The 17221-nt window shown below is 56.5% G+C and overlaps 7 protein-coding genes across 7 annotated transcripts; 1 reads left to right on the top strand and 6 right to left on the bottom strand.

The window, feature by feature from the left end:
* Positions 1-582: 582 nt before the first annotated feature.
* ATEG_01124 (uncharacterized protein) lies at positions 583-1302 on the bottom strand (the record flags this gene model as incomplete). The annotated part of the gene is made up of 3 exons (XM_001208489.1): positions 583-792; positions 875-938; positions 1187-1302. 3 exons carry the CDS (start codon positions 1300-1302, stop codon positions 583-585), a joined length of 390 nt encoding a protein of 129 aa, XP_001208489.1.
* Positions 1303-2674: 1372 nt separating this feature from the next.
* On the bottom strand, positions 2675-3266 carry ATEG_01123 (uncharacterized protein; the record flags this gene model as incomplete). Its single annotated transcript, XM_001208488.1, has 2 exons — positions 2675-3122; positions 3220-3266. 2 exons carry the CDS (start codon positions 3264-3266, stop codon positions 2675-2677), a joined length of 495 nt encoding a protein of 164 aa, XP_001208488.1.
* Positions 3267-5457: 2191 nt separating this feature from the next.
* ATEG_01122 (uncharacterized protein) lies at positions 5458-6591 on the top strand (the record flags this gene model as incomplete). The annotated part of the gene is made up of 2 exons (XM_001208487.1): positions 5458-6039; positions 6094-6591. The coding sequence occupies 2 exons, from the start codon at positions 5458-5460 to the stop codon at positions 6589-6591; spliced, it is 1080 nt and encodes a 359-aa protein (XP_001208487.1).
* An 839-nt stretch (positions 6592-7430) lies between these two features.
* On the bottom strand, positions 7431-11395 carry ATEG_01121 (90S preribosome component RRP12; the record flags this gene model as incomplete). Its single annotated transcript, XM_001208486.1, has 3 exons — positions 7431-9302; positions 9351-11261; positions 11333-11395. 3 exons carry the CDS (start codon positions 11393-11395, stop codon positions 7431-7433), a joined length of 3846 nt encoding a protein of 1281 aa, XP_001208486.1.
* Positions 11396-12049: 654 nt separating this feature from the next.
* Positions 12050-12747, bottom strand: ATEG_01120 (U6 snRNA-associated Sm-like protein LSm1; the record flags this gene model as incomplete). Its single annotated transcript, XM_001208485.1, has 4 exons — positions 12050-12223; positions 12287-12402; positions 12462-12530; positions 12591-12747. 4 exons carry the CDS (start codon positions 12745-12747, stop codon positions 12050-12052), a joined length of 516 nt encoding a protein of 171 aa, XP_001208485.1.
* Positions 12748-13673: 926 nt separating this feature from the next.
* Positions 13674-14606, bottom strand: ATEG_01119 (uncharacterized protein; the record flags this gene model as incomplete). Its single annotated transcript, XM_001208484.1, has 1 exon — positions 13674-14606. One exon carries the CDS (start codon positions 14604-14606, stop codon positions 13674-13676), a length of 933 nt encoding a protein of 310 aa, XP_001208484.1.
* A 1416-nt stretch (positions 14607-16022) lies between these two features.
* On the bottom strand, positions 16023-17027 carry ATEG_01118 (C2H2-type zinc finger protein; the record flags this gene model as incomplete). The annotated part of the gene is made up of 1 exon (XM_001208483.1): positions 16023-17027. The coding sequence occupies one exon, from the start codon at positions 17025-17027 to the stop codon at positions 16023-16025; it is 1005 nt and encodes a 334-aa protein (XP_001208483.1).
* Between the last annotated feature and the right edge of the window lie 194 nt (positions 17028-17221).

Below are 17221 nucleotides of genomic sequence, written 5' to 3'. Positions count from 1 at the left end.
TACGCCCACTTGGGATGCATCTTCCCGGTCGTCTTCAGCTTCGTCCAGGGAAGCTGTATTTGTGCTGGCATCTACCAGTTAGTGATTCTGTCATTTCCACCCAATTAATGCAAGATTCTTGTCAAAGGACGGGATTGATTCCGATTGTCGATCGATCATAAGTACCTAGGTATTCAATAGGCCCTGCATGGAGTCCTTTGTTCAAGGAGCTAGGAATAATGACTTTGGCGTTTTTCTTTTTCCTTTTCTTTTTTTTCCCTCTAAGTTTGCCCCTTCCGTCATGATTGCTCCGAGGCTCCCAGCAACCGGCGCTGACTAAGGGCCGACGCCAACGCCCAAAAATGCCCATCAGCCACAAAGACCAGACAGATTCCTAACGGATTCCATCCAGTGGGGCGTGTTGATCCGTCGGCTTTTTACCACTTGATGTCGACGATCTTGATACATCACCAGAGTGGGCCGATCTCATTTTCCCCGTCTGGGAGGGATTGTACTCCATAAACATGCGTTCCAGTCTCCCTAATTGCCCGTCTCTACCTGTCGATTTCTTTGCTTCTTCCCACCATGGCGGGAGGGATGAGATCAGGAGCTGCAGATGTACGAAGGACCACGGGCCAGGATAGCCACAACATCATAAGAATTATTTAGATGGTCCTTTTCCCAGATTACACCAATTATAAAGTCAGAGGAAGGAGTGGATTGGGACCGCCGCAGTCCACAAACCTTGGAAAAGCCGTTCCTTTTTCCCCTTCCCTTCATATGGCGGGTGGAGGTCGGGCCCGAGCCGGCAGCCTGGGGTCAGCACGATGGTTCTCAGATAGGCAACAGACTTCTCCCTGGCTTGGAGGGCATACATACCTAGGTGGTGGCATACCAAGGATCTTCTATTCTTCCTCGGCGGCATGATGACAGTCACGCAGAGCACATGCCACTCATGCCTGTTCTTCCGTGGCATTAGTTTCCCCTTGATATACATGTGTGTATTGGATGAGATAAAAATGATTATACACACCAATATACGGGGTCCATCCTGCATGTATCCTGGATAAATGGTAGTATGGTACCCCTAAAGATGATAATGCCTGGACACCCATCTTCTTAGGCATCCCTAATAATACGAGCCAGAACGACCCGGTCAGCTCCTCGGAAAAGATCCCCTCTAGCAAATGACTTGTTCCCATCATACAAACCCACCCGACACAAGAGGTATGTGCTTGATGATGTATGCAATCCAGCCCCGTGGACGGGGCGGTGGTCATCATTACCGGCAACACCCCCCGAGGCAGCGTGAACTGCACCCATGGAAGGGGTTCGTAAAAGTACCCCACGCAAGGATCGGTATTTGACTTCCCGTCTATTACGACTATCATGAATCGCGCATCTATTCTGAGGATGAAGGCTGCAGACGCAGACGTCGGGATGCAGCTGCAGGTGTCGACACCGCGCAATCTTGTCTTTCCCAGCATTTCTTTCCTTTCCATCGGCTCTGTCCCACCGACTGAGGCGCTGCGCCTGGCAAACTTTGACAGGAGTGACGGCCGAATCAGGGCGGCGCGATCATGCGGGTAACTGTGTGGAAGCCCGCCTGCATACAGGGACACGCGCACAGGACAGAAACCACCATCTCGCAGGAAATTATTCCTTTTCGACTTAGAAAAAGAAAAACCCAAAGGGAAAATCCACCATCACCCGGATCACGTTACACGGCAGCATGCAGTCCGCCCTTTAGTTCTGTGCTGCCGATGCTGCGCTGCAAATCTAGGGGTGTGGGTGATGTCTCGTAGTAATTATATCCGCGGCGGTGGTGACCTTGCGCGATCAGATGAAAATAAACGCTGCAGTGCGACACCAGTGGTCTGATGCTGGATGTCCCTGTGGGCTTGGATTACTCCCTTATATGTGTATCAGACAGAATACGCTGCCAGTCTGCTTACTCACCCAGTCTGCCACAGTGTCCAATTGTAATGCGGATCAAGATCCGTTCGGATCCTTGCATCTACCGAGGTTTATGGCTCCACCGACGCAATCAACTTCTGCCCTATTGACTTTCCGTTGTGGAGATGTCATCTTGCCTTAGGTAAGGTCGCGTGTACCTAGGTAGTAGACGGGTGAATCATATTCGGAGTACATGAGTTTGACGTGATCCCTGTGGACTGCATATCTGTGGAATCTTCTGTCATTCAATGGTGTAGGGGCTGTTGTGGCGTATCATCTTGTGGTGGCTTGTTTTAGGGCAACATGCGTCTTGCGGGGGTTCGGATGAGACAGAAATATATATTGCAGTTGGCAGTCCACAGTTGACCGCCACTCGTGAGTATGGCTTCCCCAGGATCCTACAAATCCAACAATCTAGTCTCAGCAGAAGCCGTAGTTTATCCGAGTCGCAGCTATTCTGTGTAGATACCCATCGTCTGATCCTGAGTACATGTCAACACCAGCTCACCTGGATATAGTGAATCAACAACAGCAATAGTTTTCCTGACCCGAGAAAATAACTGAGCGACAGGAACCTTCTGTTCGATCAAAGAACAAATTGTATTGCTGAACTCGGTCGCATTCAGCTTTTCTTTTGGGACTACCACAATAAAAGGGCTGCAACTACAACAGACAGAGCGTGGCAAAACTGACTGAGTTATAGAGTACTGCCGGATTCATGGCTACAGCGGAGGCTACGTCAGATTACCCTGGCGTCGACGCGACGAACTACCGTACAATTGGAAGGACCACTTCTGTGTCTGACGGACAGGGACATCGAGCCCCCAAAGAGGTCGTCCCCACCGACAGAATGGTCGAGGGTACGTCGTTCGTTCCCTCGCGTTCCGGTACCTGGATTGCCAAGAGCTATCAGGTATCTGATGGGACGCCATAGACCTCTGGTTTCCCAGATATGTAGGAGCCGTGAATACTGCGACTCGTCGGGGAGCTCGACCACCGCCCCTGCTGCTACGGATCGTCGATAGATTCGATGCTGAGTTCCACCTGGAAACTCGCTGTTGTTGCCGGCCGTCGAGGGCCCAGGCTGCGTTTGCGGAAGTTTGGTACGGTGCTGAATGTAGTTTTGGTGTTTTGTGTGGGATATGGTTTTGAATGTTGAAGGATGCTGGAAGGTGATGATGGGTCGACTATCGCTGTAAACGATGTTAGAGACGATAGCTGGGGCGTTTCTGAGGCAGGGTTCTCAGTGGAGGGATGGAGTAGTCGATTGATGTGTAAACATACCTATTGAGAATAATTAACGGAGCGTCAGTCCGATGAAGAGTAGACATCTCTCACAGAGGCTGTTGACACTATACCTATGGCATGAAATAACAAATAGCGTTAGTGACATTGACAGCAACGGAAAAACAGAAGACAAGATGACAGCTCTAAAGTTAGCTGCTAGCCGAGACGGACACATGAACAGGGGGATGCAGCGTCTGCACATGAGTCGGAGCCGACAGACAGACAGCTGTGCGATGTGGTTGTCACCCAAGAGATTGATCCACTTGGCGGCACCGGCGGCCAATTGAGCCTCGATGAGGGCACTCGGTTAAGGTTGAGCGGGTTGGGCAATGCGTCGATCAAGATCAAGATCCGAGGACCAAGTTGACTCCTCGAGGGGAAAGGTCGTCACTAAACGTCTCATCTACCTGCGGGGATTCGTCATCGTCCATTCCACCTCGGGTCTTCACACCGCTCGGGTGGTAGTTATGACTAAAGAGATGATCTGGACCATCGCCAAGCGCATCGATATAAGAGGGCCTACGCAGAGGACATGCCGATGTTCTTGGAAGCACATTCCGTGCCTCTCGGCAATACCCATCATGGAGATATCGGGCGCAACCGATGGACCAAGTCTCCCGAAGGGCGTGCCATGCCTCCATGAACGGCCAAGATGAAGAGATTTCCTTTTGCTATCTGGGCAGGCAGGCCAAGGGCGGCTCGTCCGGATAGGGAGGTGCAATGTTGGGACCGCCTGACACGAGGGATTGATCGTGTCCCAACGCCACATGCTAATGGGATTCCGAGGACGTGGCTGATCAGAGTATTAACCCATGATGCGTGAAGTGTCCATGATGGATGGTCTACGTCTGTCTTCTAGCTTGATCGAACTTCCCCCACCAATCAGGAAAACAACGGCGAAAGGGAGAACCAAGGAATGCTGGACCGGCGACAAAGACGAATCACTCTGCAGCGGCCCGGAAAAGACGGCGAGGAGACTGATACCGCCAATGTTCTGGGCGGGGGCTCGGCGGGGATGGAGTTACGAGATGATGAGGACGGTGAAAAGGGGCCAAGAAGACGGAGAGGAAAGTAGGGCTGAGAAGATCAGATGGTGGTTATGATTGTCGTGATTGTGCGGTGGAGGCCGTACTAAGGATGGTAGTAGGTAGTAGTTAGTATATACGGAGTACGGAGTAGTAGTAGTAGTAGTAGTAGTAGTAGTAGTGGACGTGATGAAAACGTAACTTGCGTAAGGAGATGCCGAAGCAAACGAGAGAAAGATGGACAAGGCGAGGCGTCGGCGCTAGACCGAGAACGATCATGCCAAGTCGCACATGGAACCGGTTAGCCAATCCTAGGGAGTATATTCTGGGCTAGGATCCCCGCAGCAGCTTGGCGGCTTGGCATTCCGTAATGGGAAGTCACGTAATTTATCCTCATCACCATTTTGCTCTTCTTTCTTTGTCTTTCTTCCTCTTCCTCACCATCTTCTCCTCCTCCTTCTCCGTCAACTTCAACTTCAACTTCATCTCCTTCTCCTCTCCTACGACCACCCACAATGCCTCCACATTGCGGTCAGAATGCCCTGTGCCGACATTGGATTTCTCCATCATGATCTCCATTGAAACTCTCATTCGCATGCCAAGGGCTCGGCCGCTGGGCGTCTTGGCAGCCCCCCCGGCCAGAGAGAGACAAAGACCGAAAGGCTCGCCCTGCCTCCGCTGCACGACAAGACCAGTCTTTTCCTCTGATTTCTTGTCCTGGTCTTGGGATTTCCGCTCTCTTTTCCCTCCTCTGCTCCCATGGCGGTCTTATAAGCTCCTCCGTCGCCCTTCCGCTCCCTCCCCCTTCTCTCCCTTTCCTCCCATTCTCGTCCTCCTCTTCCCCTCCGTGACTGTCATCTGTCTGGAGCGCTCCCGCCGCTCTATAGACAGCCCTTCTGGAACCGTTCAAGTCACCTCCGCCCCCCGGAAGCTACGGAATTCCACCTCAAAACATCTCTCGGGACTCTTTACTCCCTCTGTCGGATGGTTGACTCGTGTTCCATGCCCCTTGCGCCCCAAGCCATGCGGTGATAGTGCCCTGGTCGTTCAGTGTACGTCTCTGTACCACCTGGAGTCTCTGTGTGTTGTGCCTGTGTCTGCCTCCCGGCGCACTTGACAAAGGGGCGACGTTCACCCTGCGTCCTTGGTTTATCCACCGACTCTTTTCATTCCTTTCCTTCCTTCCTCTCCTTCCTCCCTTCCGTCCATCATGAGGCAACCGGAGATGTCCCATTCCCCCGCCTATTATCAGGACAACAACCAGGCCGTGGCTACCACCATTCTTCAAGACTGTGCTCCCGCCGCTCCTCCTGCCGCTCATCTCCCGCACGCCCCCTTGCCAGTGCAGGGCCACGCTCCGCCACCGGGGCCCGTCTCGTCCCGTCCCTCGTCGAGGGGCGGCGATCTGACCAATACGTATGCGTCGTCCACCCCCTGGGAAGCTCCCGAATTCCGACATTCCTACCAACATTCTCGGTCGTCGCATAACTATCCGGCCCTTTCCCAAGAGCTCGGGCAATCCATCTACCCCGATCCTGACTCGACCGCGGGAGTTCCTCCGACGTTTGTTTCGCCCTATGTAGAGCATAGTGCCGTGGTGAACGGCGTTGCGCACAGTGCCGGAGCTATGCGTAAAGAGGATCGCACTCGTGGAAGCTGGACGGATCACTCGTCGTACCTGTCGTCGGGCGACAATCATCATGCGCAGAGCGTCGGTCGTGCGCAGAAGCGTCCGGCGCAAGATGAGGAGGAGGCGTTCGGGGATGACAGTCAAGATGCACTCCTAATGCTGGTGAGTATCTGCGCAGAGAGTGGGCCGTGCCCTCGCTAACGTGATTCTCTTTAGTTCCGACTCTCCGTCCCGGTCCCGCTGTACTCCTTCTGCACCTCCCTATACACGGTTTTCGGTCTCCTCTTCGTACTCCTGAGCTCTCCGCTTCGCCTCTGTTCCTGCATCCCATACCTCCGCAAGACATCCTTCCGCGCCCAACTGTGCGATCTGCTGGTGCCGCAATTGCACTACCATGAGCGACTGGTTCGTCTGCGACGATCGTATCGGTCATCGTCTACCCAGTCGATCTATAACGGCCAGGATACCGACGGGGAATCGGACCCGACGCGGGATTACTCGATGTTCGGGCTGATTGCTGTTCTCCTCTGCTCTTCTATCCTGTCACTGGCCTTTTTCCTCCTGGTCTGGACTGCCGCATTCTTCTGGATCTTCGCCATGATGCTGGGAAACCCCGATGGTACCGAGCGCCGAGACGATGGCCGCGCGGCTGTCCTTGGCGTGTGCAAATGGTGGCACATGTGGTTGAGCAAGGCGCGAAAGTCGTCTCGCTAACCAGCCGATGCCTACCTTTCGTCCCCTCTCTTATTGCCTTTTGTTCTTTTTAGCGCGAACCCACCTTTGCTTTGATGCTGGCATGATACCAATGTTTGGGATATGTGGAATGACTTTTGCCTTTCAGTCCATTTTCGTACAGGAGTTGGGATGGTCACCGGCGCGGGGAGTCGGAAATTGTCTTACTATATTTGCTTTTCTGGTTTCTCTCGAGGAGAGGCAATCTAATGTGCAGACGGCATGGATCATCGGCGGATCAGGAAATTGTACTTGTACGGTGCGAAGAATTGATGATACCCGGGATTACTCTTGAGTTTTCATTAGTTTCCTTTTTAAGTTTCTAGTCCGATCTGACCTGTCGAGCCCGATCCATCCGTAGGATCGTCGGGTAAGAACGACGCTAAGGGTAGACTAAATTGCATCCGATCTATCAACAAGTCTAGGTCAAGTACGTTGGTAAAGAAAGAATTATTCTATTGGTTTCCTTCTATCATCGCAAGAGCGTGTTTTATGTAAGACTGAACGAAAGAACGCGAGGGTATAACAATACCTGCCTAGGAGGGGAATCATCAATCCATAGTGCCATCCATACTGAAGCGCAATCTGATCCCTCTGCGTAGGAAGTAGGAAGGTATGTAGACAGACAGACAGAGAGATAGAAGGAAACCCATACGGGGGGTCGTCATCAGGTCGTTCATTCATCCGGTCAATCTGGAACCCGAATCACCGAACCAAATGCAGCAGGGAAACCATGCGCCGCATACAACAGACGCAGATGTGAGAAAATAACAACAAATAGGGGAAGAGAGAAAAGAAAAGATGCGCTTTTGCCGTCCATGTTATCTGCGGCGCATGCCACCGCCGCGTCCGCCGCGTCCTCCACCGCCACGACCACCAAAGCTCCGCCGCTTCTGGATGCCCCCTTTGCCTCCGCTGGGGCCATGCGTCTTGGGGGCGCCCAGCCCGCGACGACCGTTGTTGCGGTCGCCGGCGCGCTTGGATACCACCGCGGCGGCGGCATCGCCCTCGTCGACGTCCATGTCGTCGTCGTGGTCCGCGGCGCCGCCCTTCTTCTTCTGCGCCTGCGCCATCTTGAGCTTGCCGCGCTGGCCGCGGCGCACGGCGTCCGGTCCGCTGACGGCCGCGACGTACGCGTTGACGCCGCTGGCCGCGCCATCCAGCGGGGCCCCGGCGCCATCGCCGCCCATCTCGACGTCGGCGTCGTCGTCGCCGAAGATGAGCCGGCCGTCGGCGTCGGTCTTGGCGGCGCGCTGCTTGCGGCGCGACCCAGGCCCCGTGTTGAGGAAGCGAACGCTTGGCTTGGTCGTGGAGATGTTGGCCAGCGCGTGCGGCGCCAGCAGATCGAGCGGGTTGTCTTCCGGCGACAGCTCGCGGATGTACTGCTCGCTCTGGGCGGATTTCTTGGCACGCCCACCGGCGCCGCTTCGGCGCGCGTGCGTGCGGCCCGTCTCGTCGACATCGATCTCGCTGGCGTCGTCGTCCAGGTCCGAGTCCGACAGGTCCGAGTCGTAGACGGCCTTGTCGAAGGCGGCGCTGCTGTGTTGGGCGCGGGCGTTGGTGGCGGCGGTTTCGTTTTCGTCGTCGTTGTCGTCGTCCGCGTCGCCGGCGGCCTTCTTCTTCTTGCGGCGCTCGCGCTGCTTGCGGATGTTGACAACGAGTTTGCGGTCGGCTTCGCCGACGAGCTCTTCAATGGGGGCAGCGCCGAAGCGCCGGATGAGCCGGTCGAGGATACCCTTGACCTTGCTACGGAGCCGGCCCTTGTGCTCCTTGCTCCAGACCATGAGGTTGGGGACGAGGGCGCTGAGCCGTGAACGGAGGAGGTCGTCTGGCAGCACGACGACAGCGACCTTGACGAAGCCCAGGACGGAGCGGACGATCTCGCGGTTGTTGCTGGTGAGGAAGAGCTCGACCGTCTGCACGAGGTCGGCGCGCACGGCGGGCTGGAGCTGCGTGTGGAAGTCGAAGAAGAGACGCGACAGCGCTGTCACCGATGCGGCTACCATGTGCGGCGAGCTACCCGCCAGACCGGCCGACACCATGGTGAAGAACTCCTCAATGGTGGCGGGCGCGTCGGGAGCGTCGTTGGGCATGTGCGGGACAAGCGAGTTACGGATCGTGGTTCCGGGGGGGTTGCGCTCCGTGTCAGTGGTGCGCTTGGCCAGGTGAATGAGGAGGTCGAACGAGGCGGTGCGCGCCTTCTCGTTGCTCTCTTTGCAGCCGAGCACCACCTCGGAGAGGACAGACGGGATGAAGTGCAGGTCGGAGGTGGGCAGGTAGGTGACGATCTCGTACATGGCGAGCATGCGATCGCGACGGGCCGACGCGGGCGTCTTATCGGCCGTCGAGAGGATGAGGGTCTGGAGCTCGGAGCTACGCTCGCGCAGCGCGGCGCTGCCTGTCTCCGTCGTCGCCAGTCGCGGGATCAGCTTGTAGGCCTTTTTGATGAGTTGCTGGTCGGTAGTGCTGCCGTTGAGGACGGCCGCGGCGATGGCGAACAGGTTGGCGAAGCTGGTCCGCGGAAGGTAGATCGACATGGCGATCACCAGGTCGATCAGCGTGTGTGAGGTCGGGGGCATCTTATCGCCGCCCGAACCGCCTTGCTGGTTACCTTGCTTGGCGGCGGCTTCCTGCTCCGACACCATGGAGGACTCAAGCATGGAGGTGACACGGGCGAATGTCTCATTCAGTTCCTAAACAGCGTTAGCCATGGTTTCTGGGAGGGAGTGATTGTGACGGACCTTCTCCGGTGTGATGCTCAGATATGCGTTGATACACTGGAGGATGTAGCCTCGGTAGTGGGGAAGCGTCTGGCTGTACACGTTGAACAGGACGGCCAACAGGTTGCTGGCAAATCCAGCCAGGTGAGCGATGTTCTTCGCGGCGGCAGCCTTGGTGATGCGCCGCTGGAGGATCAGGTCGTCTTCTTCGGCCTCCACCGACAGGATAGCCTGGTTGGATTCCACCAGGTTCTGCAGGGCGCGGCAGATATCCACGCGCAGATCGGTCTGTTTGTAGAGCACATTGGACAGCAGCTCGGCGAAGCTCTGGTCGAACGCCTCGACAAGGTCCAGAGGCAGTTCGCAGTACCCGGGGAGGATACCCCACGTCTGCTGTACGAGGGTCTCAAAGATCTTCACTTCGACGGTCTTTTCGGCGGAGCTGAACGCCATGACCTTCTGGTAGAGCATTTCACTCAGGGGGACAAACTCGGCGCGGAAATGTGCCAGGTTGGTGTTGGTGACATGATCGCGCAGCACCGGGAGGAACCACACACGTCCGGGCTGGCCGGGCTTCTGCTCAATCAGGTTCAACGGCAGGATTTCCAGCACCGCTGCGGGGCCCATGGCTTCAATGGCGCTTCCAAGCACCGCGTCCGCCTCCTTCTTCCCGTGGAATGACTCGTTGGTGCGGAGCTCGCCCACAGTCCTGACGATGTCATCCAGGAACGGGCTGGACCGCCACTTGAAACTGTCAAACATGGCGGAGCACACATTGAACACTTCGGCCCACGCAACCTGGAACTTGACGGACAGCAAATCGGTGGCCGCCTTGGCCAGCTTCTCGAGCGTTTTCTCGTCATACACGGATGGCTCGATGATGACACTGTTGGGGATACAATTCGCCAGGAAGGAAATCAGACACTCGGACGCGGACACGCGAATGTTGACGGACGGCGAAGCCAGGAAGCTGGAGATCATGTTGAACAGGTCGGGGAGTTTCTCGAAGGTATCCTCGGGGGCGATCTGCGCAGAAACATCATAGCCGCGGGACAGGACGGCGATCCAGGGCGGGAGCAGCTGCGAATCGTTCTGGGCGGGCTTCAACTCGGCGATGGCCTCGAGCAGTCGGGGCAGCTTGGACGACGACACCTCGTCAGCCATGCTAGAAAAGATCACCTCGAAGACCTCGAAGGCGCCCATGGTGATGTACTCGTTCGTCGAGCGGGACGCCGTCATTAAGAGCTCGCACAGCGGCTCGATCTTCTTGCTGGGCCATCCGCCCGAGGCGGTCGCAATGGTCTTGACCAGTTGCAGGGAGTGAATGACGAGGGGGTCCGGGTTGTCGCGGTGGTTGGGGTCATGGCGACCGCGGCGCTGCTTGGTTGCGGCGGCAATGCTGTCGCTCAAAGTGCGGAGGCCGCTCTCCGCACACATGTCCGCGGCGGGATGGTCGATGGACGGGCTCGGCGGCGGGCTCTGCAGGACCTTGACGAGGGCCTCCTGGGCCCGCTTGCGCACCTTGGGGCGGTGGTCCACAGACAGACTTAGCAAACCGGCCGTGGCGCGTCGCGGGCTGATCTGGGTATGTGGGAGGTTCCAAGCTGCGGCATCCTGGGCGATAAGCAGCGATTCAAGGCAGCCAATGGACGGTCTGAGCAGCGGGGCTTCGACTTCCGGCAGGGAGAGGGCGGGCGCAAGACCGGTGAGAATCTGAGAGAACTTCGAACGGAGGATCGGGGCGGGAACGAAGCCGGTGGTAATGTCGAGAAGATAGACGACGGAGGTGGCCAGGTCCTTATTCACGATGCCCTGGGAAGCCGACAGAGACTGGGACAACAGAGCGAGCAGAGCGGCGAAATAAGCGGTCGCCGAGAAGTCGGCTTTTTGATCGCGGAGGGTGTCTTCGACAGCAGAGAGCACGACGGCCGTCTAGAGAGTGAGAGAGGGATTGTTAGCCAGGTATCGATGGAAATTGGGCGGTCCCTCACGCGCGGACTTACATGGTGCTGATTCTGCAGTTTGGGCGACTTGATCTTCTCCAACTTCTCCGCCAGGGTCGCCATGATGGGCGGATCGACCGACAGGCAAATGAGAAGACAGGTGAAAGGGAGGGTGGTGGGAGAAAGAGAGGAGAAGAGAAGAATGAGGAGAGAAGGTGAAGTGGTGGTGGTGGATTTGCGGAGTTTTTTTTTTTCTGTTTCGGGACCGCCAGAAAAAAAAAAATTGGGAAAAGGTACGGCGATTCTTGGCGGGGCCTATCGATAAGATACACCATCTACACAACATGCTCGGTATACTCCAGACGACTACCAGGCAGTATATACTACATGGATATTGACAATGGATGTATTTTTATTCTCTCTTCAATACGGGTATCCTCGACAGGATCAGCATCAAAATTCCCAACAGTATCGCGTAATCAGACATCAGAATCGTCAAACATGCCGTCTGGATGGAGTCAGACGGTTCATCAGATCATCCATATCTTCTATCCATTCGCACATGGCCAATTGAGTACTCCAGCTCTGAGCCATGTTATGGTCCACCAGCCGAGCTGTCATAGCATCCCAGAAGAGAAATCATCTGGCTCTGCGATAGGTTTAACCACCATCACGTCGAGGCGACGCTGAACTACCCGTCATTTGGGTATGAGCCATCATCTGGCAGGGCATGGTGTAGATCCATAGAAAGAATAACAAAAGGTGATAAGACGACGGCTAGAATAAGATCTCTCCACTATGTTCCGGCTCGAAACCGAGACCCTGGAGCTTGTCGTGACGCTTCTTGTCGCCCGTTTTCCGGTTCGCTTCCTCCTTCTTCTTCAACTCGAAGACTTCTTGGAATGAGGCTTTCTGGACGTGAGAGGGGATGTCATCTTCTTTGTCGAGGTCCTACCCACCGTTAGCCGGCATACACACCGCAGGAGATCCAGGGAGACAATGAGATGGACATACAATTTCACCCAAAAGCAACACATTCTCACCACGCACGAGGAAAATTCCCCGGGGAATATCCGCGTAAAGGTTTCCGGCGTACATGCGCTCGATGGTATCCTGCAGGACGAGGTTTGCTGCGGCGCGTTAGACGAAAGCGAACCAGCAGCTGGTTCCATCAGGGTGGGAAACATACCGAATTGATCCCAGCTTCGCAGGACGCCGATCAACTTGCGCCCGTCACGCAGCACTAGCACCAGTTTCTCTGCAACACACAACTGTCAGATACACTCCTACGCCACGCTATCCCATCGCAACTACATACTATCAGTCAGATCTAGCAGCTGCGCTGCGGTCGTGAACATCTGCGGCGGCAATTGCGGCGGGCCCTGCGACATGGGCCCGAGCATGTTGTTCTGCTGCGGCGGAGGGCCCTGCTGGCCGCCGGCGGGGGGCTGGTCGTTCAGCGAGAGGCGCTCCATGGTCGGATGGTGTTCGGAGGGGTGAGGCGGGACGGGGTTGTAGAATCCAGGTTTCGGTCAATTGGGTCAGCGGGACGGCATCCGAGGACGATCCACGGAGAAGGTAAGTATCTAGCGATGAGAGCAAGCGAGTGATATTCTCATTCTGCGACGGTGCAGAGGCTAGTCGCGCGCCGGGAGGGTCGTGGGGGAGCTGCTCGCATGGAGTCTGGCTGGTTCGGAGAGCGAGAGAAGTGCGCCGTGGGTGTTTGTCTTGTTTGCTCGGTTGCCGGATTTGGTCGGTCCCTACATCCATGGATATTCATGCCTGTTAGGAACATACACCGCTGGCCTTGACTATTCTTCCAATCGTGTTAGGTTTGAGGAGTATATGAGCATGCATCTTTACGGAATTCCCGAAGCCACTTCAAAGCACTGTCCCTCAATCCGGGTACCTTGATATCGTGACGCACGAGATATATATCGCTAGGGATACACCCCAAGATACTTGACGACAGCTTCGACCAACAAGATGCGGTGGAAATCCCATCCTAACCAGCAATATCCAGATGGACTCCGTCCACACGACCATGGCCAACCAGATGATGCGTCATGCGGGGAAATGAGATACATCCAAAAGGCGTCTCACCGAGTCTTCCGCCACAGGGCGCACAGGAATGTCATCCCCTACATAAGACTCCGCCTTACAGACACCCCAACCTACGTCTGACAATGTGCTACGACGCGCGAGTCTACTTCAACAACACCACCAAACGACGAGGTATCAATAACATTGCACATGATAATACAAGACCGAACAGAGGTGACGCCGCGAGCCGGCGACATACATCAACATATACACACGCAACAAGCCCACACGACGAAAAGATGCACACGAAGAGAAACACCCACACACAGTCTGCCCTGACTCAACCCATCAAACCCCACTAGACAACACTGACCCCCCTCCGCTGCCCGCGCATGCGCTCCTCCCGTCGCCGACTATACGGCGCGCAATACGGCTCATCCGATGAGCCAATATTCCTCCGCAGCGGCTCCTGCGAGCGGTGGTATGCCGGGCTCGACGGCGGCGGGGGCATCTGCATGCCCTTGAACTGGTCGACGGAGATGATGCGCAGCCGGAACAGGTACTGCATCAGAGCAAAGTCCGGGCGACAGCCGGCGAGCGACTGGCCGCGGCGGTAGTGCGCGGCGTCGACGTGGTCGAGCATGCGGTCCCAGGCGCGGCCGGCGTCGGGCGAGTCGGGTGAGTCGTCCTCGAAGCACAGGTCCGGACACAGCGGGCAGCGCGCGGTGTCCGGCGGGTCATGCGTGCGGAAGTGGCTCAGCACGTGGGTTTTCCACTGGTCGGCGTCGTCGAAGGTGTCGTGGCAGTCGAGGACGGGGAAGAGACAGATGTACCGGCGGGGAGTTTGCGGCGGGTGGGACTGGGTTGCGATGGCGGCGGGGGAGGACGAGATGGAGAGCGGGCGTGGAGGGGGCGATGGTGCGGGTGGAGGAAGGGCTGTCGGGAGCACGACGAGGGCGCCGGTGCCGTCGTCTTCGAGGATGTGGTTTGCCAGGCCGGATGCCCACCCCGTGTCGAGCGACAGGCTGGATGTCGAGGACGAGACGGAGGCGGCGTCGCTGGAGAGCGACGGCACGGACGACGGCATGGTTCTGCCCGCGAGGATGTCGCTGTCGCCGCTGTGGCAGCGGATGCTGTCTGTGTCGGAGGGCAGAGGATCTTGGGTGTCGGGATGGCGTCGGCCACGGGTGGTGGTGGTGGTGGGAGAGCTGCCCGATGGCACGGGCAGGGCACTGTCGGGAGAAAGACGCCGAGAACGACGACGATGGATAGAGGCTTCCTGGACGCTCATGGTCAGTGTGAGGGTTGGGTTTGCGCGCGCCAGATGGAGAAGGATGCGCCCGTATCTATCACGACATGATCCCAAAGCGGGGTTGAGGTCAAATATCCGACGGGGAAAAGGGTTCTCACTCAGACTGATTTCTAATCCCAGCCAGGGTCACCCCCGAAACAAACCGGTTAGAGACCTGGATATTCCATGCGCAAGAGAATGGCCGTCTTTTCCGGTAGGGCTTGAGGGGTGAAGGAAGGAATCGGAATATCACGTTGGACGATGGATGGTGGAGAGGGGGACTAGCCTGGCCAGTTACGGGGTAGATGGACTGGGGCCCTACGATAATGTACTCTAGAGTATACAGTATTATAGCAATAATAATAATATACTTGGATATAGAAGTCATCTCTATTTGTTCCTTGTTCTTCATGGTCCTAGAATCAATCGGTTATGAGTTTGGATGCCACCACTTATGTCAGTCAGTGTGCGATATCCTAAAGGTGTGTATGTGGTATGTCTACAAGCACACCATGGATACTAGGTACCTAGTAGGCACCACATCGATACTGCCTAAGTCTGTCTGACATTCCATATCAACGTCCTTTAAATTCCCTTAAAAGTATGCAGAATACCTGCATGCAATGCAACTACACGCACGGCGGATTTCTACCAATCACCACGCGAAAACCACATCATCAGAACTTTTTTCATTTTGATAACCCTCTTGTCCTGCTGGAGGTCGAAATCTAAGCTGAAATAGACATGGTAGAAGGAAAAGTAAGCCAGTGTTGGTAAAAATTACAAGGCGGAGCCTTGGAGTTGAGATGGAAAGAAACATTGCTGAAGAGCAACGGCCGCACGAACGGCTCGACACATGGGAGAAGGGAATAGTGATGGGAGAAGTCCAAAGGGATTAGGAAATCGACGAGCAAAGAAAATCAGTCACAAGAAAAACCGTCCATCCATCTATAGTTCGAGACGCCCCGCAAAAGTGTATTGGCACAAACGCAAAAGAGAAGATCAAAACCAAATCACCCGACACCAATGATGCCCATGAACCACACTGTAAATGCACAAGTAGTCTATTCGTTTCGTAGCACGTAGAAATCCAATGTTTACATCTGGAAGGATTCATCAAGCCGACTAGAAACGGTCTGCCAGATCGCCACCCGCGACGGAGTTGTTCGTCGACGAGGACACCGACGAAAATCCCGTCGCCGGATTCAGCATGTCCTGCACGGCCACTTTGGGCACCTGAGGGACAGGGAGTTTGCGCTGGGTGCCGTCGGGCCGCGACATGATGTCGCTGATGCTGGGACCCACATGACCCTGGGCAGGGCTGTAGTAGATGGGGGCCCTCCGGCTGGGGCTCCATGGGCGCGAGCGCCGGCGTGTGATGGAAGCGACAGGTGGCGGATCGAAGGCAGATGCAGTTCACTGGCACCCAGAGGCCGCAGCCGCGGCGAATGGGCAGGGGTCGCCAGCGGAGTGTGGTCGGGCGTGGGAGAGAGCGAATCGTGCGAGAAGGTGGGAGAGGAGGGAGCGGTCGAGTTGGGGGGAGTTGGGGCGGGAGCGTTTCACGCGATGCTGCGTGTAAGCATCGTCATCCTCGTGGGAATGCGAGCGACTCATGCTGTGCGAGATCGCGTAGGCCGACAGCGACGGGAGACGACCGGTGCCGCCGTGATGACGGGGCGCAAAGAACGGGTGACCACGGGGACCGTGGAAGCCGTAGTGCTCATCGCGCTCGACCTGCGAGGCGGCGGTCGCGAGGAGGTTGATATCCATGCCCGAAGACGCCCGCTCGCCGTGCCGGGCATACGGTCCCAAGTTCGACCGCATGTGACCGGCGTAGTTGGAGTACGAGTGAGGCGGGGACACGTCCGGGGATCCCACCTGCGAGACGGGGGCGGACCGCGTGATGGGCTTGCTGGGAGGAGGCATCATGGCTCCTGCCGGGGCGCCGACCATCGCATTGTCCTGACCCGCCGCGGCGGCAGCAGCAGCGGCGGCCAGATGTTGCGCCTTGTTACTGCGTCGGGAGTTGGGGTTGTTGTGGATCCGGGAGTGGCGCGTCAACTCATCGGAGCGACTGAAGCGCTTCGTGCATCCGGGGAACTGGCATGCGTGCGGCTTTTCACCCGTATGGGTGCGGATGTGTCTGGTCTGGTGTTCCAAGCGGTGGAAGGCACGGTCACAGAGGGGGCACTTGTAAGGGCGAGGAAGATCCTGGCGGACTTCTTCGTTGGCGGGGCGCGCTCCTTTCATGAGAGGTGGGAGGAGGCTCACCGATGAGGCCATACTCGTGTTAGACTGAGCACTGGTAGGAGTGGACGGCGCCTTGATGCTGTCCACGGGAGTCGAAGGAGTGGAAGAGGTGGCGTTGCCTTGGGGGTTCAGTAGATTCGAGAAATCCACTGCAGAGGCTGGTGGCGGCATGTGAAGCTCGTCCTAGTCCAGCTCCGAGGCGGGTCAGAAGCGGGACAGGAATGGCTTTATAGGAAACCCCCGATCGGAAAGGAGGCAAAGCCGAGGCGAAAGGGGGAGCGATGCGGCTAAGGTATCGGCGAGTCGATCACCACCCGATAGACGTGGATCTTGGCAAGGGAAGGATCACCAGCCTTGCGATGTAC

Source organism: Aspergillus terreus, genomic scaffold (assembly GCF_000149615.1).
Source record: "Aspergillus terreus NIH2624 scaffold_2 genomic scaffold, whole genome shotgun sequence".
Taxonomy (NCBI): domain Eukaryota; kingdom Fungi; phylum Ascomycota; class Eurotiomycetes; order Eurotiales; family Aspergillaceae; genus Aspergillus; species Aspergillus terreus.
The sequence above is the reverse complement of the archived record's forward strand: the minus strand, read 5'-3'. Positions and strand labels throughout refer to the sequence as shown.